The 23,459-nt window shown below is 48.3% G+C and overlaps 9 protein-coding genes and 1 non-coding gene across 10 annotated transcripts; 4 read left to right on the forward strand and 6 right to left on the reverse strand.

Annotated features, from left to right (window-relative positions):
• The first annotated feature begins 252 nt into the window (after window positions 1-252).
• On the forward strand, window positions 253-2,655 carry BU24DRAFT_244152 (uncharacterized protein). Its single transcript, XM_033522308.1, has 3 exons — window positions 253-561; window positions 614-1,425; window positions 1,477-2,655. Exons 1-3 carry the CDS (start codon window positions 426-428, stop codon window positions 2,392-2,394), a joined length of 1,866 nt encoding a protein of 621 aa, XP_033382036.1. The 5' UTR covers window positions 253-425; the 3' UTR covers window positions 2,395-2,655.
• Window positions 2,656-2,707: 52 nt separating this feature from the next.
• On the reverse strand, window positions 2,708-4,124 carry BU24DRAFT_452536 (Formyltransferase). Its single transcript, XM_033531198.1, has 2 exons — window positions 3,773-4,124; window positions 2,708-3,718 (listed from the first exon to the last, which is right to left on the reverse strand). The coding sequence occupies exons 1-2, from the start codon at window positions 4,089-4,091 to the stop codon at window positions 2,916-2,918; spliced, it is 1,122 nt and encodes a 373-aa protein (XP_033382037.1). The 5' UTR covers window positions 4,092-4,124; the 3' UTR covers window positions 2,708-2,915.
• Window positions 4,125-4,439: 315 nt separating this feature from the next.
• Window positions 4,440-7,015, forward strand: BU24DRAFT_351182 (uncharacterized protein; the record flags this gene model as incomplete). Its single annotated transcript, XM_033523678.1, has 4 exons — window positions 4,440-4,705; window positions 4,765-4,876; window positions 4,908-6,161; window positions 6,251-7,015. 4 exons carry the CDS (start codon window positions 4,440-4,442, stop codon window positions 7,013-7,015), a joined length of 2,397 nt encoding a protein of 798 aa, XP_033382038.1.
• Window positions 7,016-8,052: 1,037 nt separating this feature from the next.
• BU24DRAFT_424707 (uncharacterized protein) lies at window positions 8,053-9,691 on the reverse strand. Its single transcript, XM_033528571.1, has 3 exons — window positions 8,982-9,691; window positions 8,627-8,908; window positions 8,053-8,549 (listed from the first exon to the last, which is right to left on the reverse strand). Exons 1-3 carry the CDS (start codon window positions 9,192-9,194, stop codon window positions 8,325-8,327), a joined length of 720 nt encoding a protein of 239 aa, XP_033382039.1. The 5' UTR covers window positions 9,195-9,691; the 3' UTR covers window positions 8,053-8,324.
• A 1,959-nt stretch (window positions 9,692-11,650) lies between these two features.
• Window positions 11,651-11,759, forward strand: BU24DRAFT_t58. The gene has a single exon. It is a non-coding gene; the product is annotated as a tRNA-Pro (tRNA).
• A 924-nt stretch (window positions 11,760-12,683) lies between these two features.
• On the reverse strand, window positions 12,684-14,565 carry BU24DRAFT_244273 (acid protease). Its single transcript, XM_033522310.1, has 2 exons — window positions 13,932-14,565; window positions 12,684-13,878 (listed from the first exon to the last, which is right to left on the reverse strand). The coding sequence occupies exons 1-2, from the start codon at window positions 14,361-14,363 to the stop codon at window positions 12,781-12,783; spliced, it is 1,530 nt and encodes a 509-aa protein (XP_033382040.1). The 5' UTR covers window positions 14,364-14,565; the 3' UTR covers window positions 12,684-12,780.
• On the reverse strand, window positions 14,566-15,502 carry BU24DRAFT_244265 (uncharacterized protein). The gene has a single exon (XM_033522309.1). The coding sequence runs from the start codon at window positions 15,272-15,274 to the stop codon at window positions 14,768-14,770; it is 507 nt and encodes a 168-aa protein (XP_033382041.1). The 5' UTR covers window positions 15,275-15,502; the 3' UTR covers window positions 14,566-14,767.
• Window positions 15,503-15,692: 190 nt separating this feature from the next.
• On the reverse strand, window positions 15,693-17,465 carry BU24DRAFT_434652 (MFS transporter; the record flags this gene model as incomplete). Its single annotated transcript, XM_033530041.1, has 5 exons — window positions 15,693-15,731; window positions 15,834-16,759; window positions 16,809-16,935; window positions 16,983-17,102; window positions 17,178-17,465. The coding sequence occupies 5 exons, from the start codon at window positions 17,463-17,465 to the stop codon at window positions 15,693-15,695; spliced, it is 1,500 nt and encodes a 499-aa protein (XP_033382042.1).
• Window positions 17,466-19,081: 1,616 nt separating this feature from the next.
• BU24DRAFT_494130 (NAD(P)-binding protein) lies at window positions 19,082-20,311 on the reverse strand. The gene is made up of 2 exons (XM_033534018.1): window positions 19,603-20,311; window positions 19,082-19,553 (listed from the first exon to the last, which is right to left on the reverse strand). The coding sequence occupies exons 1-2, from the start codon at window positions 20,135-20,137 to the stop codon at window positions 19,147-19,149; spliced, it is 942 nt and encodes a 313-aa protein (XP_033382043.1). The 5' UTR covers window positions 20,138-20,311; the 3' UTR covers window positions 19,082-19,146.
• Window positions 20,312-20,891: 580 nt separating this feature from the next.
• Window positions 20,892-22,048, forward strand: BU24DRAFT_452542 (uncharacterized protein; the record flags this gene model as incomplete). The annotated part of the gene is made up of 3 exons (XM_033531199.1): window positions 20,892-21,018; window positions 21,094-21,479; window positions 21,551-22,048. The coding sequence occupies 3 exons, from the start codon at window positions 20,892-20,894 to the stop codon at window positions 21,698-21,700; spliced, it is 663 nt and encodes a 220-aa protein (XP_033382044.1). The 3' UTR covers window positions 21,701-22,048.
• Window positions 22,049-23,459: the final 1,411 nt, after the last annotated feature.

Below are 23,459 nucleotides of genomic sequence, written 5' to 3' on the forward strand. Positions count from 1 at the left end.
CTCTAGGAAGTGCGCGCGAATGAACAGAAGTGATTTACGGGGTAATACTCCCTAATGTACTCGGAAACCAGAGAATGAGAGGCGACTATCTTTAAGTGAACGTCGTTACCTGGAGGTTGGATAGGTTACGAGGAGTGGCCCACGCTCGGTCATTCGTCATTGGAAAGGGCACGTGCCACGGTGATTAGATAAGTCATCGGCGACTGATTTCGCCGACGTCGTTGCTGTTTTGGAGACTTCACAAACAAAGCTGCAGGAGCTGTCGAGGCACATTCACACCAACCAAACTCCACTCCTTTCACAACCACCTTTTTCACTTTTCGACGGTCCCTTGATACCACCACTATTTCAGAAATGATATAGTTTCTTTTCATTCAACTTTCTTGGTTTTGATCTCTGTCCACAACCCTACTAACACGACCACAATGGCTCCCGCAGTTAATGCGCGACCATACCGCGATTTCCTCACAACTTCTCTACACCGTCGATTTGCAAAAGCAAGCTTCTACACCCTCTTCCTATGCTGGGTAATTGCGATATGGATGGGCGATTGGAATAGTCGTGAGTGCTCAAGGCGAAACTCTCAGATTTATGGCTTACACTTTTTTCGCAGTGTTTTGGACCTGGTTCCCTCTGTCTGCCGTTGGACTCCGAACGATCGCACTCTATATACCCGCTTTCATGGTCTTCATGATCCGAGTCTCGCAATGGCATGTTGGACAGCGCAATACCGTTACACCTAACCAGGTCTTCAATCGGCTCGCTACCAAGAAGAGCACGTTCTTGACATTTGCATTGTACTCCTTCTCTGCCTGGGTCTACAGCGAAATCTATATCTGGACGCAATCCCAGCATGGCAGACTCCAATTCACCGTGGATCAAGGGAGGTTTACGGAGAGAATCAAGCTCAATGAACGACCTGTCTATCTTCGCTTCATGTTCGTCATCTTAGGGTGTATTCAGACAATTGTACATCTCTGGGCCGACTATGACCAAATTCGCATTCCAGTAAAGAGAACAGAGCAAACGGGAAAGACCAACATACTGCAACTGATGCGCGCCAATCTTGTTCTTATGTTTTCAAGATCCATTATCCTCGCAGCCAGCGCCTTCCCCATTGCAACGGTCCTTTACTACCTTGTCGGACGCGATCCGCTTTGGAGGCTACACTTTTTCCTGGTTCAATTCTTCGTTAGTTTGTCGAGGAACGCGAAGCCGTCTGGTGTTGCGCCCTTTATGAGCCTCGCAGTCATTTACTTGATTGAGGGCACTTTAGTCACATTCCTGTGGCAATACACCAACTTTATATTCAGCTCGTATATCAACCGTGAGCCTCTTAAGAAGGAGCTTCCCATAACGAATGACTCAAAAGATCCCAATGGTAGTCTTTTGAATGGTCTGAAGTCAAAGAAAGATGCTGTCAAGGTATGGAGAATTATGTCTTGATAACGTATGTCTTAGACTAATGCATCACAGAGTACGGCATTCTGGGAGCTTGCCATCATCACTGAGCGATTTCCCGATCGTCGAAAAACAATTTACGCTGAACCCGATCGAGTGAAGGGGCCGACTCATACACAGATAATCAACATATGCCTTGCGGAACTTGGAGAAATACACAAACGCGTTGATGCCGCCATGAATCCTGATCGTAGTACTCAAGAACCCGGGAAGTCATCAGCTCCTGCCGAAACACAGCTTGTTCGCCAAATTGCGCAACCCCTGAAAGAAGGTCAAATTCTTGGACCAAAGGCCGTACCACAGTCCAGATGGGAGAAAGTAGGCGCAGTCACCGGTGAGATTGCACGTAATAACAGTTCATCCCAAAACGTGCAAAATTCCTACGCCAAAGAGTATCTTAAGAAGGGACAAGAGAAGGCATCCCATGGTGTCCGTCAAGCGGAAAGTTGGTGGGACGTCCATCGAAACAGGCTCGCAGCATCGCCAGTTGGCTGGCCCTTTCGCCAGTCGCTACCTCGTACCGCGAATGTGGTCGTTGCAGGCGCCTTTTATTCTCGACAAGCCACCATTTTCAATGCCATAACAGCGCTTGCAAATTTGGCCGTCCACTCATTGTCTGAGGACATCTACGGATCTTTCCACAACGAGGTGCCGGAGATTATCCGCACTTTGACCCAGGCCATCAAGGATATCGATGCGTACATGAATGTCATACAGATCCACTGGACTGATTTCGAAACTCTCACAAAACCGGAAGCAGAAAGGAAAAAGGTCAAGGAGGTCGAAGAAATCACTGCCGAGTTAAAGGATGGACTCGAGAAAATTGTTCGAGCTTTCACCGAGTATCTTCCGGGTATGAAGATAAGCAGTGAAGAGATCCGTGAGGCAAAAAGGCTAGTTGCAAAGGGTCCTGAAGTTGCCCAGTTACGATGAAGATCTTCCAAAGTGTTACATTAGCTTGTACAAATATATCCAGGGTGGAAATAATACAAGGGAAAACCGGTCGCGGAGAGTAGCCGCAATTCTACATGCCATTTTAGGCTCGAAGCAGTCTCCAGTGAGGCCTTGCATCTGACAGCATAAATGGAGTCAGTAAAGGCGCAGTATTGTTATTCAGTTGGTCCGAGACCTTAACAAAAGCGAGAATATACTCCTGGATGGCAGAAGCTGGGGCGGCTACATATAATCGGTCTGAAAATAGCTTCGAATTGCCAACTCGAAAATTACAAAGTACGAATGAGCATGTCGCATAACAACTCAAATCCACACCATATAGAATCAGAAATGTGTCCTGTGTTTGCGGTACATATCACTTGCTGGCCACGAGCTTTCCATTGCAAACCCCTGGGCTTCAAGGGTAAATAGAAAGCCCCATGGGTATACTGCAAGCACGACTCGACGGTGTGTAGAACGGTCACATCACTGATGGTCCTTATGATAATGTAGATATTAATTCAAGCGTTGGAGGCCGCCTCGAGAACCTTTTTCACATGTTGATACCCTCCCCCCTTCTTGCCGCCTGCAACGGTACATCTCTTTACTTGTAGAGCTCTACCCTCCGCTGTTCGAACTAATAGACCATCTTTGGGCTTATTCAAAAAAAGACCTGGCGGTCCAGGCAAAGTATCGGTATCATCTGTTGATATCTCATTTATAACTACCCTTTCTCCGTTCGGCAAGTTGCACCAAAGATCCCCTAAGGCGTGATGAGCAGCCACAACGGCCGATGCTTCCATTTTTGTGAAGTCCAGGTATGAATGGGCTTTAGTGATCTTTTCAGCGTGCTCTACAGGTCCTCCAGAAGCCTCATACCACCCCACGTTTTTCAGCGGAGGCACGAAACGGTTCTCGCGGAGGACATCTACTAGCATACTACCTCCAAGAATACCCAAATAACGTACAACGTCATCAAATGTTACCCAAGAAGGGAATTGCACACCGGGAGCCTTGGTCTGTGCTAAGATTGTCCCCCGATCAAAATGCTTAGGGTGGAGTGTCTGCACACTGACTCCAGTATGTTTGCGCCCCTTAAGAATTGTATGGTGGATCGGCGCCGGCCCATAGAGGTCAGGAAGTAGTGAGGGATGAACATTCAACCCACCATATTTGGCAGCATTGAGTATCCTTGGAGGAACGAAAAGGCCAAAGGACACAGCTACGATCAAATTATATGGAGTAGGTGGTGTCCACCCCGTGAAAGTATCTATCTCATGGGTAGGAAGCCCAAGCTCTTTGGTAGCAATATGTTTGATTGGCACTATTTTAGTATCAGATTGTGTTCACAATTAATCCATAAGATTTCAGAACGTGCCTTCTCGGATTGCTTTCAATCCTCGACCAGCTCGTTTGCCAGGCCGATGGACAACTTCAAGTGACTCTATTGCAGAGCTAGATCTTCTGTAATAATCTAATTGTCGCAATGATTCGGCACTGAAGTCATCTGCGCCGCAGAAAAGTATTCTGAGCGGGTCTGCAGCTTTGTTGGATGCATACGATGCTTCAGAGCGGAGGTGTACATGTGAAAGGGAGAATGCCCTCTTGGAAGGTTTATTGCAATGGGACCAAGCATTACAATGAGAGCTGGACAGAACTAAGGAGCGGACGGGTGACAGAAGCCTCCAAAAGAGCATTGCGGATTTAGGGAGATTGATGGTGGTTGTGATAAGGTCGGCAGCTTCCGTGCGGCCTCATCCCGATCCGGCCGCATCGAGATCCAGCCGATCGTAGCGCCATCGAACTGGCAACTTCCCTGTCTTAATCGCTCTTGGAAGAACTTACCGACAATGCGTGAATATCGTCGTCATGTTGCTGCATAGCCTGCGATACTGTTCTCTACATCAACTCGCTCCGTAGAGAGAACAGAGAAATCTGCCCTTCTACCGGTCGTGGGCACCCCCGAACGTCCTCCGCAGTGACGCAACAGCTCGGGCGGGCTGTACCTCGAGTCTGGTGCCCCGCAAGACTACACCAGCTACACCATGTCTTCGACAAGCGTCCCCAAAGTCGTGCCCGCTCAGTTGTCTTTTCTCGCCATCTACAATCCGGCGCTGAGCAGTTCTGATGAAGACGTCCATCAGCAGATTGTATTTTACCATTCCAAATCCGCGAAATCAAAATCAAAATCAAAAACACGAGGGAAGGCAGCGCGACAAGAACAAGATAAGGATCACCAGCAAAGCATCGAAAACAATGACGAGAAGCTCCTGCAAGTTGGGCTTGCTCAGGGCATGGTCGATTTCGCCAGGTATGTTGCAGAATATACACATTTCGAGGCCCAATGATATTCATACCAACCGCACGCAGGAGCTTCTCCAATGGCGAACCCGTAGAATCCATAGATACAGAACGGTCGCGAATCGTATTGATCGAGTTGGAAGAAGGATTTTGGATACTCGCCGTAGGAATAGTGTCTCTGGTTTGACATTCCGCGCTCACACAATATTCAGTCAATCGATCTTACGCGACTCCCCGTAATAGCCAACACGTCAAAATCCGGTTCCACGAAGACCGACACAAGTACGCAAGAATACGAATACTCTGCTCGCGAAGTCAGTCCTCCTGAACTCCTTAAGCAACAGCTCAGGAGTGCGTATTCGATTTTTACACTTCACCACACAAGTTTTCAGCGCGTTTTCGCAAGACAAGGGCGCGAATCCTTCGAACGGGTACTTCAGAAATACTGGACACAGTTCGCCAAGCGTTGGGATGTGTTACTTCACGGCAACCCTGCGGTAGAAATATATAATGGGCTGAAACTTGCTTCTGGAGGCGAGCTGGGCATGGGCGTCGGGGAAGAGGAGTGGGGAAGCCCAGAGCGTGATGTTTTGGAGGGATACGTCAAATCAACTGACGGGCTCATTGATGTGGTAGTCTCCCGATTCGGTGAGCCTGCATCTTCCGCGACCGAGGCAACTTCAAAGGCGCCTTATGATTCCGCAGAGCCACAGCCATGGCTTGGAAATGGGAAATTTCCAGGGCCTGCAGATGGTGTTGTCTTCTCGGGAACCGGGGCTTTGAGTCGTCAATCTTTGCGCGACGTATCTCGCTGGGTCGAATCTATATATACCAATGGCGAACAAACCTATGGTGTCACCTTGAACCCAACGACGGGGCGCGAGCGCACAAAACGAAGAGTAACGAAACCTACAGCCGCATCGCCTTCAACTCCTGAGCCGCCTAAAGAGCTGACCGCGCCTCCACCGGGTATTCCTCCGCCTATTGTCAGAGCTGCTGAAGCTTCACTGGAAAATGCTGCAAAAGCTGTTGACAGTGCGGGCAGCACACCTGCTGAGACAGACCAGAGCTTGCCATCATTAGGAGATGTAGAGGCATGGAAAAAGTACTTGACCCTTCCTTATAGTAGTTTCTTTGGTCGAAAGCAAGAACCAGCAGAAATGCCAGCAGAGAGTACCGGAAAGGGTGAAGAACCGGAGCTGGAGCAGGAGCCAAAAGACCCAGTATCGGAAGCTACCCTCCAGACACAGCAGGAGAATAAAGGATACTTCCTGGTTGGACTTCAGGGGGACATGGATGACGATGACGATGAAAGCCCACGTATACCTCTTCGCTTTCTTCACGTCGAGCTTGCTGAGGATATCCCTCAGACACCCAATACTGATGGCGACACACCTGCTTTCGAGAAGGAGTTGTCCTTCACACCGCAACGTAATCTGTCTCGGTTGCGAGCTCTTGTCTATGTGGTAAGCTCATATCCTTGTTCTAAAAACTCAAATTTCTAGCAGTAAATTTCAAACCACTGAAAACAGATCTTGCTAACCAGAATACACAGCACCGACCTTTCATCTACATCTTCTTCTTGAAGCATAGCGCTCAGTCATTGACATTCTCAACCTTCTATCGTACTATTCACTCTTTCTTTTCGCCACTAAATGCCTCTCTCAGCAAAAGCACGTCTCCCGAGAGGGTCGCAGAACGCATATCGAGTGCCGCTCATCCCTACACAACCAACCCCGAGCCGAATGCACAGCCTATCTATGATGTGGTGTATGACCCAAAGACATACACCGTACACGCCAGCTTACCGAACATCCCGGAGCCAGGCACTCTGGTGTCGGAGGGCATCTCCAGCGGAGGCGTAGTTATCCCACTAGGGTGGTCGCGCGTCGAAGCTCTCCACGTGCACTCGCACATCATGACCGCCATCACCGACACTCGACGAGACTACGGAAAGATCGAGCAAACATGCAAAACATCTCGCGGATGGTGGGTCGCATGGATGCGGCTGCCGCCCTCTGGGGTCACGGCCCCGACCACAAACGAAGAGGCCGCCTCCATCGAGTTCAATTCCGAGGATCTACGCGAGGCATTTTTGATCCGCAGGGCTCGCGACTCTGCAACCATCACAGCTGGTTCCGGGAACGGCGGGAAGACGTCTGGGTCGAGGTTCGCGAGTGGCATGTGGGGTCTCGGCGGGCCATCGACGGACGAGAAGATGGGCGGGAAGGCTGCTGGATGGGGCCCGAAGGGTCTTGCGGAGGGTATTGGTGTCGATACCAGGAGGCATGTTTCCGAGATTCTGAGTCTCTGCCGATAATGGGGACGAGACGACGAGTGTACGTATGCTTGGTTAGCGGTTCCGACGTGGCTGCCAATAGATGGAATGGAATCGATCATAGGGGATTTTCTATGAGAGTTCGGATCGAGGCCGAATGGTCATGAGCGATCATCACATAAACTTTAAAGTACATTCAGAACATTCATATTCCGGTCAGTATAAATTTTACGTTTGAACCGACACTTCATAATTACACACGCACATTGCTACCAACACAGCATTATCACATATATATACACAATATACAATCTATTCCCTTCATGTGCTCTGTGTTTCGAGAAATTCGATGTCCAATTACGACTGGACGTCGGGTGTAAAACGATAACTACACTTCCTCTCTACCAACTACCTGCGTATACAACGACCCGCTTTCATTCTTGCCTCGACTATCATGCCTCTGTATTTTTTTCCGGTAGAAACATTCACATCGTGTGATTTCTTTTCTCGGCAGGCGGTAACATGGCACGGGCGCAAGGAAGCTGGCAAAGAATGATGAGGGTGGGTAGATGGATGAATGGAAGGGCGGACGGGGGAAGTCGGGATGCGTTCTGTTCTTCAGAGCGACGCTTTATCGTGTGCATGTGGGTATCAGATCAGATCAGACACGGTAAACGTATCAATTAACGGTGCATTCAGAAAAACGAAGGAACAGATGTGTTAGATGTGTAGGATATCTCAAGGTTTTGGTTGATCCGCTTGGCTCGTGTGACGATTTATGTTTCTGAGTCTCGTTCTTTAGTTGGGGTAACAGTAGCTAATACCTGATAAGACACTCGTAGCATGGGCATGCAGCGGATCGTAAGTAATTTAGGTATTCAAAGATCATGATGTCACATTTCATTACGAGTAATCATTATGAAGATTTGATGGTTTGGAATGAGTTTCAGATTGTTCGAATCGTAAGGGTGAGCAAAATCCCAATCACGCCAAAACCGAGCAGGAGAGAGAAGGAGAGAAAATAGAATAACAAAAAAGGTGTGAGCACTTCTCGCCTTTTCCATGTCAATCGTTTCGTCCATCTGGTTCCTTGCTCTCGGGTTCTCGGGTCCTTCTTCTCACATCGTCTCTCGAGGGTTCACCGTTATCGTGACGACGAAATAAAAAAAGATGTGAACGTTAAAGAGAAAGGAATGAAATACGGTCTGGAATTACAAAAGAGTTACAATAGCCGGCAATTTCGGCATACTAATAGGGAACCTCAGTCCCATCTCATGGATATCGTGGTATAGTCTCATACATGTCTATCTCCTTCGCCTTCTGTGGCCCACGCAGACAATGGCTGCCGAATCTAGGACTGCTGTTTCTTGGGGCCCAAGACATCGTCCACGAGGTCAGACCAGACCTGGCGGGCCATGCTCTCACCGGAACTGGACGATCTACTGAAATGCTGGGCAATGGTTGTGGCCATGCCCTCGAAGTCGATTGAGTTGTTGTCCGTCACATCGGAGAGGTGGGAGGGGGCGTGGATGTGGGTTCCGTCAGCAGCGGCGGTATAGATTGTGGGGATCATGACCTAAAGAATTGTTAGTAAATTGGATGTTTGGACGAACTTGAAGTAAATATAGAAAAGGGAAGATAGAATGAACGTACGGGGTCATCAACATCATCTATCTCTGCGGCATTCGAATGCAGATATGGGAGGATGGGGACGCGGAGTACGGGCTCGACACCAGTGTCCGGGTCAATGTCTGGGTAGTAGGTGAAATCGATTGTGGAGCTGTCCTTGATCTGCTTGAGGTCGCGGCTTGTGTTGAAGTGTCGAATTGGGGAAGAGATGTTGAGTGCCTCGGTGACGGGTCGTTTTGAGTCCTGGTAAGCAGTGCTGAAGGCGCGGGATCCAGTCAAATCATGTGCAGAGAGGCGGTTGATAAGCTATTTGGGCCAATTGTCAGTATATTGAGTTTCTCTGGAATTACTATATAGCCTATCGGGGGTTGTTTCTTACCTCCATTTTTGAGCCAGTGGTGGGTAGGTTCTGCTTCTGGCACTCAGCGCGAAGACCAGCAAGGTCCGAAGGGAGGTTGATGGCGGGTCGCTCCGAGGTCAGGAGATTCGAGAAAGTAGCTGGGCCAGTCATGTGGAGGCTGCGAGATTGCTTTGTGCTGGCAGCAGCATGCTTGACAGCACGCGAGAAGACTCGTGAGGATTGCATGGCCATTGTGAGGGTGTGGATGAGTTGTTGTGTAGTGAGCAAAGATGGGAGGTATGTGTTCAGGCGGGGATGGAGAGGGGGTGGGTGGGATAATTAATAAATAGTATGAGGGGATGAATGGCCTGGGGGGAAGTACAGTTACGTGAGCAACGGAGCTGGCGGATGGGATGGAATGGATCGGAAGGGATTGGGAGTAGAGAAGAAGAGGAGACGATCAGGGAATTAATGTATTTGTACCTGAAGTTATGAGTGAGTACCCAAGAGGGAGGGAGTCAGTAGACTGTAGGAGTGGACCATGGGAGGGTAGGTATGGTATGGTCGGATATATGGGGAACGAGACGGAGGCGGTCAATGGATGTCCGAATCCATGGGATGTGACTGTACATAGTCGAGTGAGCAGTTGGTCAATGATGGTTGAACTGTTTAGCTTCATCCATCAGGGACTAGATCGACAGGGCTAATTCGCCTCAAAATCATTCCTGCTCTGTTGTTGGTAATAAATCCCCCCCAAGATGGATGAATCGATCCATTGAAGCTATTGTATGTATAATGTACCCATACCATACCAAAGATAACTAAGGCCAATTAGTGTGGATGCACAAAGCTTGAGCTCGGACCTGTTATCCTTCAAATGATAGCCACCTACTTGGAAGTTATGGATAACTATGGTCTTGGATATGGACATAATACATGATTAACAGGCTAATCAGTCAACCAAGCAATTAATTAACTGGCTACATTATCACAATACATAGAAACCGATTGACTGACTGACTGATCATCTACGGGCTGTTCGAGGTTCCTTTGCTTCCCCTTACCCCTGGTACGAGTAAGCAATTCCTGTCCCTATGATCTACCCAACGTGCCAACCCACCGACCGACCGGCATTTCCCCGCATTTCTTGTTAATTAATTCTCCTGCACCGAAGCCCTTCAAAGGTCCGATCTGGCCTGACCTGACCCTCGCGGCCATCTCCCACGCTGAGTATGACATTGTCGGCATATCAATCTTCTCTCTGTTCTTATCTTACCCTCCTGGAAGTGTACGTCTGCCCAACCTACTGCCTATCTATAACCTGTGACTTTTTGTAGATATGTGTGTTCCCTTTGGACTGTATGAACGGTTAATTATGGGTCAAACATCCAACAGGAGACGCGAGACTGGATTCTGGAAACAGGAGACAGGGAATGAAAGTCGGTGTGTCATTCTGTTGAGATGCAACACGATTGGCCAGACAGCGCCAACCCTACACAACATTACGACAATTCTGTATCTACGGGTTCGTTATTGTTCTGTTTTCGGAGTTGGATGCGAATATGCTAAAACCATCGAGGCTGCGATGTCGGGCCCCCATCTTCCAATCCGTCCCCGTTATTCGCGACAATGACTTCCTATAATACCTTGCTAATTATGTTGTACGTTGTAATTTACTGTCTGCTGTGCTTCGTATGCTATTTTATGCTATCTATGCATACAGCACACCTACGAGTGCAGTCCAGTCCAGTTCCCACCTGGCAGGCTGACACCACGGATGCGCGTCCGCGTCTCGGCTCTCCACCCCGTTCGTCTAGACCTACCTATACAATTGACACCACTTTCTAGCTCTCCAACCCATCTCACGTTGGACTGTTCGACAACTTAGTAAGTCCTGCCGATGCAAATCAACAAACAATCAATGGTAGTGGCGATGATGATGATGATGGTGGTTGATGATAAGGATAAGCACATGTTCCGTACAATCCCACCAACATGCATGCAGACACCCATACACAGTACATAATCTTTCATGGCTTGCTTGGTGACCGCGCGAGCCCTTGTCCGTCGGTGTCAACAATTCTCAATACATAGTCTACAAGTGACAAGTGACAATGTCCAGCACAGTGCAATGATACAGTCACTAATTAGCGTGCTGGATCACCTCGCCCCCTTTACTGATAATGGAAGACCTTACGAAGCCACCAGTCCTTCCAAGAAGGAAGAAAAAGAAGCCAGACCGTTGTCAAATCCATCGAGTAGTGCAAGAGAAAAAAGAGAACTACCACAACTGAATTTGTCAATTTATTGCGCAATTGCCAATACGTACCTACGGCAACCTATCTGCCAGGCTGCTTCTCAACCACTATGTACTAACCATCATTATTGATAACACAGGGGGTGGTTTTTGGTTTGGCATTTTCGCAAGGTCTTCTCGATCGGGTAAGCATACGACTTCTGTCAACTATGTAGACTCTGCGCTGGAGCCAAAATTCCTCGCCCAGCGGGGTTGATTACCCCAACAGACTGGCCAGTCAATGTAAGGAAAAGTAAGGTAAGCTCAAGCGCCGCTCACTGGACGCCCCACTCCACACTCCTTGTGCTACAATCCTCCCTGTCGACTCATTCAGCATCACAAAACTTGACGATTTCTTGCCTAGGTATATAGTCTATGCTGCTCGAAAAAACGTCATTCTTCTTCCAAGACCGGCCTGATGGTCTAGTGGTATGATTGTCGCTTCGGGTACTTCAAACGCCTGGATTCAAGTTGGAATCTTTCAATGTGACAGGCCCCGGGTTCGAATCCCGGTCAGGCCCCTTTTTTTATTTTTGTTTACACTTTTTGCATTTGGATTCTTTTTTGGATGCGTTCAGGGGTTGTGGAGTGGTTAGGCACAGCGGTGGTGGCATTGCGAGCGAGTATGTCGCGCCAAGGACGGACAGGAACACCAACAATCTATGTACAATGATTGAAAGCACCACGAAACAACCCCATCTTCTTTTTTGAACTTCAAATATAAAATGATCCGAATATCGGAGTGATTATCTCAATACCAAGTCTGTCTATTTGCTATCTACCCAGTGCAATCATATTGTCGCGTTCCATCCACACGCTGGAGGTTGGTAATCCGTACGGATCGAACCGTACATACATATTCGTAGCACAACCGCCGGTCCGATGCCGACCGCCGGTCATCATATCAAGTAAATTAGCTTTCCTGTCGTGCCTGTCTTCATACATACACTTTATCGTTCATATATTGCCTCATCAGACGAATCATTAATTGGTGAATGTTCTTATCAGTTGACGTGGGCGTGAGTGGAGTGCATTGCAGGATTGTGGTATGTAAATGGTGCTACGAGGTACTCCAGTTCCATTTACGAGTAGTTGTCGATTGAGGAAGTAGTATTAGTACACGTCAACTCTTGTGTCAGGTTTCGTTTTGCGAAGAATTCATGTATTTCATTCAGTACATGCAAAGTAGAGCCACGTCGTTAGAGACAAGCAAAGATTTCGTCCGCATTCATGATACCAATACTAAATTGATAAATAGTTTGCTCTACTGCTCTGCTGTAGTAGTACTTCATCGAAATACCAGTGAAATGCAAGCACCCAAACCCGCTCGCATATATATACCGAAATAAAGAACCAAATAACGCCCCATATGCTCATGCTTGTGCTGGAAAAATGATGCTGATGCCATATGCAGCGAGAAAACGAAGAACGCCTCGTCATGTAAATCCAAATCCCAAAACGCCAAATTTTGCCGATGCTGTGCCGATTTCATGTGCACAGCACCGTGTGTAGAGAATATAGTACAAATGTCTGGCTGCTCGACTACATGAACAGACAGACCAAGCCCAATGCAATCGCGAGTGCAACGGACGAAGTAGAGCCCGAGGCTCGCACAGCGGCACCCGGCTTCTCGGAGCTCTGCGATGCGCCAGCCGTGGCCTCGGCTTGTAGCGAAGGGTTCGTGATCGAACTGGCGGCAGCACCTGTCGGCGATGCATTAGAAATTGTTCCTGTCGGGGGAGGTGCCGATCCCGTGGAGGAGGCATTCGGCGAGCTCGACTCACCTGTCGCGGTGGGAGATGTATTCCCGCTCGATCCAGTCCCAACAGATGCGCTTGGCTTGGGAACCTGGCTGCTTGCACCACCTTTGACACCCAGTCCAACTTGGCTGTTGTCGAAGTCGAAGACCGAGTACACGTTCTTGAGGAACGTATCACCGACTAGCCACTGCTTGTCGCCGAATGTTTGTCTTCCAATCACGTTGCTTCGGCAAGAACCATCAGACTGCTTAGGTCCTACCCAATCTGCCGTGGATATGGTGTACCGCTTGCCGCCAAAGGCCATGAACAGGTTCTCCTTGGTATCACACGGAACGGTGAAGGTCTCGCCTGAATTCCTGGTTCCCTGAACAGAATTGTGGAGCGTCACTGCGTGGTCCTTGGGCATGAGGATGAACGACGTCCCGGTATCCATGATTGCGGTCATGCCCTTGAAGTCGAGTGCCTTCTCGCCAACGCCTGCATCATCCAAGTTGACCTCCCAGAATCCGACATTGTTGGGCACAGTCTTCAACCAATTCAGATCGCCGTCATACCTCTCCTTGTTTGGCTCGCCAAAGTTCAGTTCTCCGTCATTGAGCCCATCTTTGGCGCGAGACATGTGGATGCCGTACAGCTTCGAGTCAATCAGGTTGGAAGAACTCAAAACCTCGACAACTTTGGGGGAGATTTGGGTGTTGTCGCCACGGCCGATGCCCAGGATACCATCCATGGGGTATGCACGAAACTCATCAGAAACATTCGTTGCGAGACCAAAGTTCAACTCGGCGCCAGCAAGTGACCCAATGTGCATGACGTCCGTGGCAAGGTTGCCTTTTACTGACCCAGTACCGTATGTGATGTCGAACGTCTTCGTGTCAGTCTGTCATATGATCAGCATCATGCCCTAGTATACAGGATGTGAACCACGCGTACCTTCAGAGTGCTCGAGTCCCCAACACCAAAAAGGTTATGCGTTTTGCATGCCTCGCTACTGCACTCTTGTCCCATCACCCAGGTGTTACTAGCAGCCGAGTCAAGCAATAGATGGTATTCCTCCTTGCTATCTCCAATAGTCACAGCCACCATGTACGAAAGATCATTGCCATCCTGATCGATTGCTACGCTGTTCGCCTGGGAGGGGTCTTTCGAGTTGACAATGTTGTAGATGTTATCTCGCGGCAATTGCACCCGGCGTATGGGCAGAGACAACGGCCCTCGTGCGGCATGGGGAATCGAGGCTCGACGGGATGCACCGGCATTATTGTCGCTTCCGGAGGGGAAGTGGTACGGATAGAATGCGGTCGCCGTTGGCAGTAAGGATAACGACAGGCATGCTGCGGTCCATGACGAGATTTTCGTATACATTATATTAGGACGAATGGTTTAATGCATGAAAAGACTGTATTGTTCGGCTTGGTGTCGACTTTGTCAAGGCTATTATTCGTTCGTTCCCCCCTAAAACCAATGTTTTCACGCGTTGTGGTCTGACGTAGTCCAGTATTACGATCAACAGAGAAGCGAGAATAGCTTGCGTAAAGGTCGACAACGGGAACGAAACGTTCACTTCGGTGGGGAAAACTGGCTGGTGGAAGAGGAGTCTGCCTCTCTTGTTCGTGGGAATGAGTGAGGGGTCCCGCGAAAGCAGAGTACACGGTCAATCTCAACGGCCAGACGGCATAACCCCCAGATTATGTAGGTCGTCCAGCTGCGAGTATCCGTATCCCTCGAAACGAAGTGGAGACTCGGAACAGAAGCAGAAGGAGATAAGGTCAATCGAGGATCGCCTGCAGGGGTTTGGTTGGTTGGCTGCCAATGTCAACCAGGCGGGTGCGGGCTGTTTCGTTCGGGAGTCCGGCCCTGGTAAGCTTGAAGAGGAAGCAACACAACAGTTGAGACCGCATCTCTGTCTGGATTGGATTGTTTGGATCAGAAGATGAATTGTCCGTCCCCATTACCCACGACGAGGGACGGAATGCAGAAGAAGAAGCATTGTTGTCCTCAATAAATGTGCATCGGCAATGGTTCTCGAAGTGCATGCATGGCTTGCATGTCTCTGGTGACCTTCTCCAGATTGAAGTGACATGTGCGACCAGGGGGAAGCCACCATCCCGAATCGAGTTACGACGGCCAAGTCTCTGGATGATTCGGCGTCCTCTTTGAAACAGCCATGAATTTTGCCCATCACCAATTACCCCTTGAGGACCGTGTTTACAGAACTGGGCTCGATTATTGGTTCTCATTGGATACTTTTTTGGGAATCCTGCATGACTGAACATCTCAACACCAAACAATTTGTTATTACTGTCACAATGCAGACGTCATCCATGAATGACATTCTCGACAAAGGGGTTCATCAATCAACACTATTCCAGGAAGAACCACACTCTCCAACCCTATACTGATTGAGCGCCTCGGTCTGTCATTAATGCTCAGCGTTATGGTATTTTGCACTCAATTCGTATAGATAACCCTGCTAACGATTTGACTTCCATCTCATAGGGCATCAGCAGTGAGCATGACCTTACAGACCAAAATGGTACGCAAACAAAACATCATATTATATATCTATATCTAGGGTACTAGTGCGGTTGAAAGCAAGACTTCTAGTGTTGAGACCCACAGGAAGGTCTCCACCACATGTCAGAATTAAATCCACAAGCTGCCACACGTCTAAACCCATCATCTTCTCAAGACTCACGGTACGCAGCACCGTGTTTCCAGTTGAGCATTTGCCTATACACGATTTGTTGCGTCACTTGTCCTGATATCTTCCATCCTAACTTCATGCTTCTCCTTTGCCTCAGTGTGAAGATCAGTCACTCCGCCATGGGTGACATTGATTTCATTTTGATATACAGCGACTTCGTGTTCATCGCCGAACAGAGCAGCGATCTCCTCAAGTGGCATGCCGTTGGTGTCTGGGAAGAAGTTCCATATAACGAGACCTCCGATAGTACCTGGGATGATGAAAACCAGATAAAATTTCCATCCGATGTTCTGGAAAGCAGTGGGGGCAGCCTGAAGCCAAATAATGTTTGTGAAGGAGATCATCGCTACACCAAGAGAGACGCCCTTTGCTCGCAAGTGGGTAGGGAAGAGCTCTCCAAGGTAGGCAAACTGAGGTCCATCGAGGCAGACTCCGTATGGCAACTGGAAGAGGAAGAACATGGCTACAGCAGCCTGAAGCGCTGCGGTATTGTTTGAAGGCACGAACTCAGCAACGAGCGCCGCTTCGACGATCAAGCAAACCATGCAACCCAAGATACCTATAGCAAGCCACTTGTTTCGTGGGAACTTGTCTACTAGCGGTATCGACATCAGATTCGTACCCAGAGCCAGTGTCAACCAAGCAGCTGGATAAAGCAGCTGTTTCTCAGGGGTGAAACCAAGGTTTTTATACAGCGTTGGACCGTAGTTGTTGATAACTAAAACACCAGAACACTGAATAAAAAAGGTGGTTCCAATGGCGAGAAATGCACGCTTGCGGTATGAAGGTTTGCGGAACATGGCAACCCACGAGTTCTCAAGTGTCTTGTCTAGAGTGATTTGCTTCTGGATCTGGTAGAACTCTGCTCGAGCATATTCGTTTTCTGGATCACTGGGATCGCTATGGAGTCGATCGAGGATCACACGGGCTTCGTCAAGTCGGTCTTGCGCGATGAGCCAGCGAGGGGATTCGGGGATCCAGTACAAACCAGCCAAGAGAAGGATTGGCCAGACGCATTGCAACGATAGAGGTGGCCTCCATGAGTTTTCACCACCTAAACAAAGTCAGATCATGTAGAAAGCATCTAGTTTTCTGTCACTTACCGTTGGTCCAGAAAAAGAAGCCATAGCCAACCCATCCCTGGATGAAGTAACCAAGCACGAGTAACACCGCGTGGATATCGACGAGACCTGCACGCATCTTCACAGGAACCACTTCGTTCATCCAGATCTGTGTTGTTTAGCATATCATCTGGTAGATTGAGGAGTTCTTCTTACAGGCACAGCAGCGAGGACCATGAAGGCGCTGGCTCCAGCAATGAAACGGAAGGCAATGAAAACGCCGATATGGGTACTACCTGTGAGAAGCGCGCCGGAGATGATGGCGAGTATCGCACTCTGTGGTAGACAGTGTCAGCAGACCGCTTTCTTGTTGAAAATCATTCTTGTTGAAAGTCAAGAATCTGCACCTACAACAGCGATTCCCCATTTCCGGCCATACTTGTCTGCAACAACTGGTAATAGAAGTGTTCCAATGACACCTCCTGCCTGGAAGAGCCCATTTGTGGTTGCAATGAGATCTGTGCCATTCGGTCGAGTGTCCAAGGCAAAGTAGGTGATGAAAGAAGGTTGTCCGAGGGTAGTACCAATGATAGAGGCAGTGTACCCGTAGGTCATGGAACCCAAGCCGACGAATATCAGGATGAAGACATTGAAGGCATTGATGCGTTGCCGCTTATGGGCGGAACGATCGACAGTCATTATGTGTGTCGCTCGAATCTGTGTAAGAGGACAAGAATAGAAAGAAAGTCGAAGTTGATCGCTATGGAACAACAATAACGTACAGGGACATATCATGATTTTATCCTCTGACTTTCATTGAGTAGATCCAATCCATACACTAAATTTAGCGTGGTGTGGAAACCGTGAAGCATCCTTTTCCATGTCATGACCGTGGGGAAATTAGTGTCGACCCCAGGAAAATCAGTACCGATTCAGTGAACTAGAAGGGCTATCCAATAATATGAATCACAGAATCCGGGGTACCTCTCCGCTACCAAGGATTCTGGATTCATAGTGAGGCGAGTGGTCTGTGAAGGTACAAGTTGGTCGAGTCGACAAGCTAATGTCAGTTGGACATTGACTCAGCTAAGACTTATCGTTAACTCGAACAAAACACAACGACATGCACGGCAAACCATTGACTCATTGGATGACTAGTATAGTACAGACTGAAGATACACACCTTATTCGACATCGAATAACCCCGAATTTGAGGTGTACTTAAACGATGGAGTGGTGTACACAATGGAATACAGAATGGTCTGAAACCGCAGAGTATAGGCTTCATGTCAATTCGTGCTTCGGGATCCAATGCGACTAACCGTATAGTCTCATAAGAGGCTTGCATAATCTGTGGGTGAATCGTAACTTACTTACCCAGTTGTCACGCGTTTGCTTGTAACGTGTTCTTGAATTCGCTCCCACCGGATGTATCGGAAAGTGAATGGTCCGTATCTTGGAGGAACAAACGGGATGTTGTTCTTTAACACCAAATTAATAGTAGGGTTACCATAAATTCTCGTAACAGGAGAATTGTCCATGATTCTGCACTACAGATTGTTGATATTTGAGCAGTAGATGTCAGACAATGGACACATGAGGCTCCCGAATGTATCGAATGCCCGGACGACTTGAAATGTCTGGCAGTGCATGCCAAAAGATCGGCACAATGTACTTGAAATGCATTTGTACATGCACTATTTGCATTCCAACTCGGCAAGCGAAGTGGTGCATCCACTGAGCTAGGTATACATTGCCCCAGTCAATCTGGCCATCCGTCTATTTGAGAGTGTCATCTTCCTACGGAAGATGGATCCGTAACGGCCACTCGTACAATAATGATTCCCTCGATACTGGCTCAGATCGTACTATCTAGTAATTTGCATCACTGTCAACTCGACAAGCTTCACTCGACGTCTTCCTGTTTAGCCACATGAGACTATCATAACCTCCAATGTCGAGGATAATCCCGTAAGCTTTGCCACAAACTCAAAACAAGCGGTAATAGTAAGTACTTCTGTCGCTTGTGATACGGCAAGAACTAGCACCCTCAGGTGTTTCGAGCAATCCTCTATCAACGGCCCAAGTACGCTTGTTTTGATTTTTAAGCGAGTTCGATAGAGATCTGTTGACCTATCGTACAAAGTCTAGATCACCTATGAATCATACAGATCTGAGTATCGGTAGGACTTCTGGATCACCATGAAGACCCAAATGGTGTTGGCTAACTTCGCATGTCCGCATTGCTATAGCTTTACCAAAGTAGCCACGACCATCAGTGCGGCATTCAAAGAGTTCTATTACTCTGCTAATGTGGAACTTTTCTAAGCAAGCTTTGATTTCTAAAAGCTATGGGCCGTTCAACATGTAGGATCACAACTCAAATTTTGGGCTTGGAGGGGGATTCGGAATCCAGTCTCATGAAAAGGGGTGCTTTCCTTCCGCCCCTGAACAGTTCCAGCATCTCCTTGCCCATCCACTGCTCGCGCGACTTTGCAAGCCCTCTCTCCAGATCCACAAACTTGTCCGCCTGAACGAAGACGCCAGCTCCATTTGCCGCCATCCCCTGGTCAAAGAGCCAACAAACTGCGAGAGCGATGGATTCTGCTTTATTGATCGGAACGCCAACTTGGGCCATATCTTTCGCATACGCATCTGCAGTTTGGCCATTCTCTCTGTTTCCTGATGATAGAATAGGCGTCACTGTGATCGCCGGCGCAACCACGGATACGGCGATTTTGACTTTTGCGCACTCTTGTTTTAGGGCACGCATCAGGCCCACGACACCTAACATTGATTAGCAAAAGCCATCCAATGTCAAAGGATTACTACATACCATGCTTAGCGGCAGAATACAGGGGCGCTCCAGCGCTTGCAAGATACCCTGCAAGACTAGCCGTCAATGCAATCTGACCGCCCTCCTTGTTCTTTCTCAGGTAGTGGATGGCAAGTTTTGTCGTATCCGCCGCGGCGTCCATGTCAATGTTGAGAACTCTCCTATCCGGTTCCTTCAGCTTTCCATCTGCGTCCAGATCGTCTGTGAAGAATTGGTCTTTGTACTCGGCAATGCCAGCGTTGACGAAGACTGCATCGATGCGTCCGAATCTCTTATATGCTGCTTCGAAGCCAGCACGCTGGTCTTTCCAGGATGTTATATTGCATTTATGTACGAGGACACGTGAGGAGTCGTGTTTGAACGACGATGGTGGGCCATTTAGATCGATCAGAACGAGGTTGTGAGATGAATTGAGGGACGAAAGGAGGTTTGCTGTTGCGAGACCAATGCCTGAGGATCCACCGGTTATGACGATGGTCTTTGGGTTTGATTTCAGATTGTTCAAATCTGCGGCATCTGGTTGAAAGAGAGACATATCGGATCTCGAACCAAAAGCTGTAGAGATAGTGTTTGGGTTTGGATTTCAATATGTGAATGTTATGGAGTAGTAAAATGAATAAAATTCAAAAATTGACACAATAATTCCAAAAGGGTATGTTTGGTCCTGGATGGCCTTTTTGGAGCTCTACCTATAGATGCAATAATTATTGGATGAAGAATTGACAGGCTGACTTTCTGGCATTCGAGGATGTCTTATTGAAGGATTGCCGCTATTTACCTAGGCTATTCAAAGCATCAGCGTTACAGAATGCGGGGTCGGCAATAAGATCAACTCCATCTTGAGAAAGCTCCTCTTGCGACACAGCTACACTAATAATGACTCGATCAGCTATTATGATCACTGTGTACCGTATACAGAAGGTCTTTCATTTGGATTTGAGCGATGTCAATTCATCGTCAATATAGTACCATCATCTGATACAGAACACCGAATATCGGCAGCGTTGAATTCAAGATATGGCGATACTTCGTTCTTCATTGAAATTCCATTCCAGAGAAATTGCAAAAATCCATCCAATATATATACAGCTGTTGTACTTGGTGCTATCACACGATCAGATATGAGATGTTCAGAAAGGGAGGAATGCACGTGCGTGTGGCGCTAGCCTTTTCAGGAACCTACACGTTTCTCGAACTGAGGAACTCCAACATGTCCCGTCTTGAAGCATAACCAAAGCCACTTCCGCAACCCAACAAATCCTACAGGCGGAGTGCTTCAATTTCTCAGCATGTGGAGACCCCTACCTTTCCTGGCTGCTGCGCTGGCAGTCCCATCCCAGGCGCTGCACTTCTTCATTGACGGTGCTACTTCCAAATGCTTCTTCGAGGAGCTTCCGAAGGACACACTCGTCGTTGGTATGGAGACCTCACTAGAGATTGGCTTTCTGGATACAACTCCGTGGAACATGGACCGCTAACAATCCCTTACAGGTCACTTTGAAGCAACAGTATGGGACGATGCGACGAAATCCTACCAACCACGAGCGGACACCGGCGTATTCATCACCGTTGAGGAGACATTCGATAACAACCACCGGGTCGTCGCTCAGCGTGGCGACAGCAAGGGCAAATTTGCATTCACTGCGGCCGATTCGGGCGAGCACCGTCTCTGCTTCACCCCGCAAAATGTCGCTGCCGGCGGCAGCTGGCTCAACAACGGCCTTCATGGCTCGGTCAAGTTCCACCTCGATATGGTCATCGGAGAGACTAGCAAGATTGAGAGCACGGACAAGACTAAGATCGACGACATTGTGCAGAAGGTTATGGATTTGAACAGCAGACTGCAGGATATCAGGCGAGAGCAGGTGTTCCAGAGAGTACGTATCTCCCGAACCCATTGCGGAGGACTTTGAGCTTGAAATGACGGACTACTAACTTTCGATCGCAGGAACGCGAGGCTGAATTCCGAGACCAATCTGAGGCTACCAATGCCCGCGCAGTTCGATGGACACTTATCCAACTGGTTGTTTTGGGAGTCACATGCGCGTGGCAGCTCACGCACTTGAGGGCATTCTTTATCAAACAAAAGCTCACTTAAGAGGGTCGGAAATGAGACGCTTGGGAGGAAAGATTTCACGGCCGGGAACAAAAGGCAGTTCTTATTCATCTTTGGTGCTGGCAAGCTCTGTACTGTAGGCATTGGCGTTTGTAAAGGTATCAATCACAGCGTTCGAGATAGCACGAAGTAGAAACGAAGCAATTCATCAAGCAAATGTGGCAACTGTTGGTTGTGAGCTGAGTATCCAAGGAGATCACATTCGGCGTCGTAAATTGCTCGTGCTCGAGCAGGCCATAGTTGTGTGTGTTTGAGGCTTCACCTAAACACTTTCAAATATTCGCAAAGGGCGTTGTGCCACCAACTGAAGGCGCTGGCAGTGGAATAAACACCTTGTTGTACGATTGTTATGCCTGCTCAACATCTGTGAGAAACATTGTACAGAGGGTTGGCATGTAGGGCAGGCCACCTGCTAGCTCCATGTATTTTCTGTACTCCGTACCTGAAGGAACTATTCAAGAATGTATTCTAGCCAGTTAACGATCTTAGACTTTCGCGAATCTACCGTTGTAGGCATGAGATATTAAATTAGTAGGTGGCCCGCCCGACGTCACAACCCTCCGTACAAGTTGTCTCGCGCTCCCGATGGCACTGTTGGGTGGTGGGGTGGGGCCAACAACATACAAACAATCTGCAGGTGAAGTTGGTATTCGTCACGCACAGCTTTGATTTTGGCTTCGCCTTCTCACCATGGTTCAACACCAGCATCAACAATCGGTACTCTCTTCCTCGAGTGCTCGCACAAGGCAAGCATCTAGATGAAAAAAGTGTGTGGAGTCGCGTCAGCCAGAGATAGTGCAATACCTAACGCAAGGATTAGTCTTCTGTCAATTACACAAGGGACGAATGGAAATACTGACTGGCGACACATTGGTCTCGATGAATAGGCAAGCCCAGCGCAAAGAGACCGAGTTCAAAAAAGTAGAATAATCTTGAATGTCTCCGTAGAGACGTTTCTATTGAGAGTTAGCAGTGAAACAGACAAGTGTAGAGAAGGAATGGAAGCTTACCAGAGATTAAACTTTGGGGAGGTTAGCAAAGGAAGAAGAAACAGTGTTCATATGGAGGGGTACATGCCTGAAAAGAACCTGGGAAATTTGTTAGTGATTGAGAAAGAAAGTCGATGGAAGAGGTAGGCTTACAGATACTACACTTGATCTAAGCCAAAAGGCAAAGAGAGCTAAAGAAAAAGAAAAGAAGAAGACGTTGTGGGCGGCGGGAGGAGGTCCTTATATACCCTACTTTCTGGCGGTGGGCCCGTGCCGGGAATCACGTGCCTCTGCTGCTGCCTACCGGGGCGTCTTCGGGACAGTGGGACAATAGGATTGGGTGGAAGGCACGATGGGAGTTCTATTGAGTTCCAATTGTGCGTTGCTAGGGGAGTTTTTAGTGCTGTGGAGCAAGCGATGCTGCTGGAACTTGGAAGTCGAACAGGCACCTCAGAACTTCGAAATCACACGAAGTAATTTTCACACATTGATATTATTCATCTTGACATGAACAATTACTACCGTAGGCGTGATGTTTGATTGAGTTCAAAGGCCGTTTCGCGGTCTTCTTGTGTTTATCAATGCCATGTCATTTTCCGTCCTGACATAACTAGCCGTGCGCGCATTTGCTTTCTTGACTGGTACGGGCAATCGCCATACACACAGCAGAAGGCAATCGTATTCAGGCAAAGATTTCAAAAAGCAGGCGCGATTTGTGGGCAACTGTCAAAGATGCACTTCATGTTCAACAA

Source organism: Aaosphaeria arxii (genome assembly GCF_010015735.1).
Source record: "Aaosphaeria arxii CBS 175.79 unplaced genomic scaffold BU24scaffold_6, whole genome shotgun sequence".
NCBI lineage: Eukaryota > Fungi > Ascomycota > Dothideomycetes > Pleosporales > Aaosphaeria > Aaosphaeria arxii.

Excerpts from the sequence above, each read along its gene's own strand:
- BU24DRAFT_244265 (XM_033522309.1), bottom strand. The coding sequence starts at position 15,274 with ATGTTCAGTCATGCAGGATTCCCAAAAAAGTATCCAATGAGAACCAAT.
- BU24DRAFT_424707 (XM_033528571.1), bottom strand. The coding sequence starts at position 9,194 with ATGGCCATGCAATCCTCACGAGTCTTCTCGCGTGCTGTCAAGCATGCT. Across the intron at positions 8,909-8,981 it reads CCACTGGCTCAAAAATGGAG|CTTATCAACCGCCTCTCTGC; the intron begins GTAAGAAACAAC and ends TGGCCCAAATAG. Across the intron at positions 8,550-8,626 it reads TAGATGATGTTGATGACCCC|GTCATGATCCCCACAATCTA; the intron begins GTACGTTCATTC and ends ACAATTCTTTAG.
- BU24DRAFT_244273 (XM_033522310.1), bottom strand. The coding sequence starts at position 14,363 with ATGTATACGAAAATCTCGTCATGGACCGCAGCATGCCTGTCGTTATCC. Across the intron at positions 13,879-13,931 it reads GGGACTCGAGCACTCTGAAG|ACTGACACGAAGACGTTCGA; the intron begins GTACGCGTGGTT and ends ATCATATGACAG.
- BU24DRAFT_494130 (XM_033534018.1), bottom strand. The coding sequence starts at position 20,137 with ATGTCTCTCTTTCAACCAGATGCCGCAGATTTGAACAATCTGAAATCA. Across the intron at positions 19,554-19,602 it reads GTATTCTGCCGCTAAGCATG|GTGTCGTGGGCCTGATGCGT; the intron begins GTATGTAGTAAT and ends AATCAATGTTAG.
- BU24DRAFT_244152 (XM_033522308.1), top strand. The coding sequence starts at position 426 with ATGGCTCCCGCAGTTAATGCGCGACCATACCGCGATTTCCTCACAACT. Across the intron at positions 562-613 it reads GATGGGCGATTGGAATAGTC|TGTTTTGGACCTGGTTCCCT; the intron begins GTGAGTGCTCAA and ends CTTTTTTCGCAG. Across the intron at positions 1,426-1,476 it reads CAAAGAAAGATGCTGTCAAG|AGTACGGCATTCTGGGAGCT; the intron begins GTATGGAGAATT and ends AATGCATCACAG.
- BU24DRAFT_452536 (XM_033531198.1), bottom strand. The coding sequence starts at position 4,091 with ATGCTCTTTTGGAGGCTTCTGTCACCCGTCCGCTCCTTAGTTCTGTCC. Across the intron at positions 3,719-3,772 it reads ATTGAAAGCAATCCGAGAAG|TGCCAATCAAACATATTGCT; the intron begins GCACGTTCTGAA and ends ATACTAAAATAG.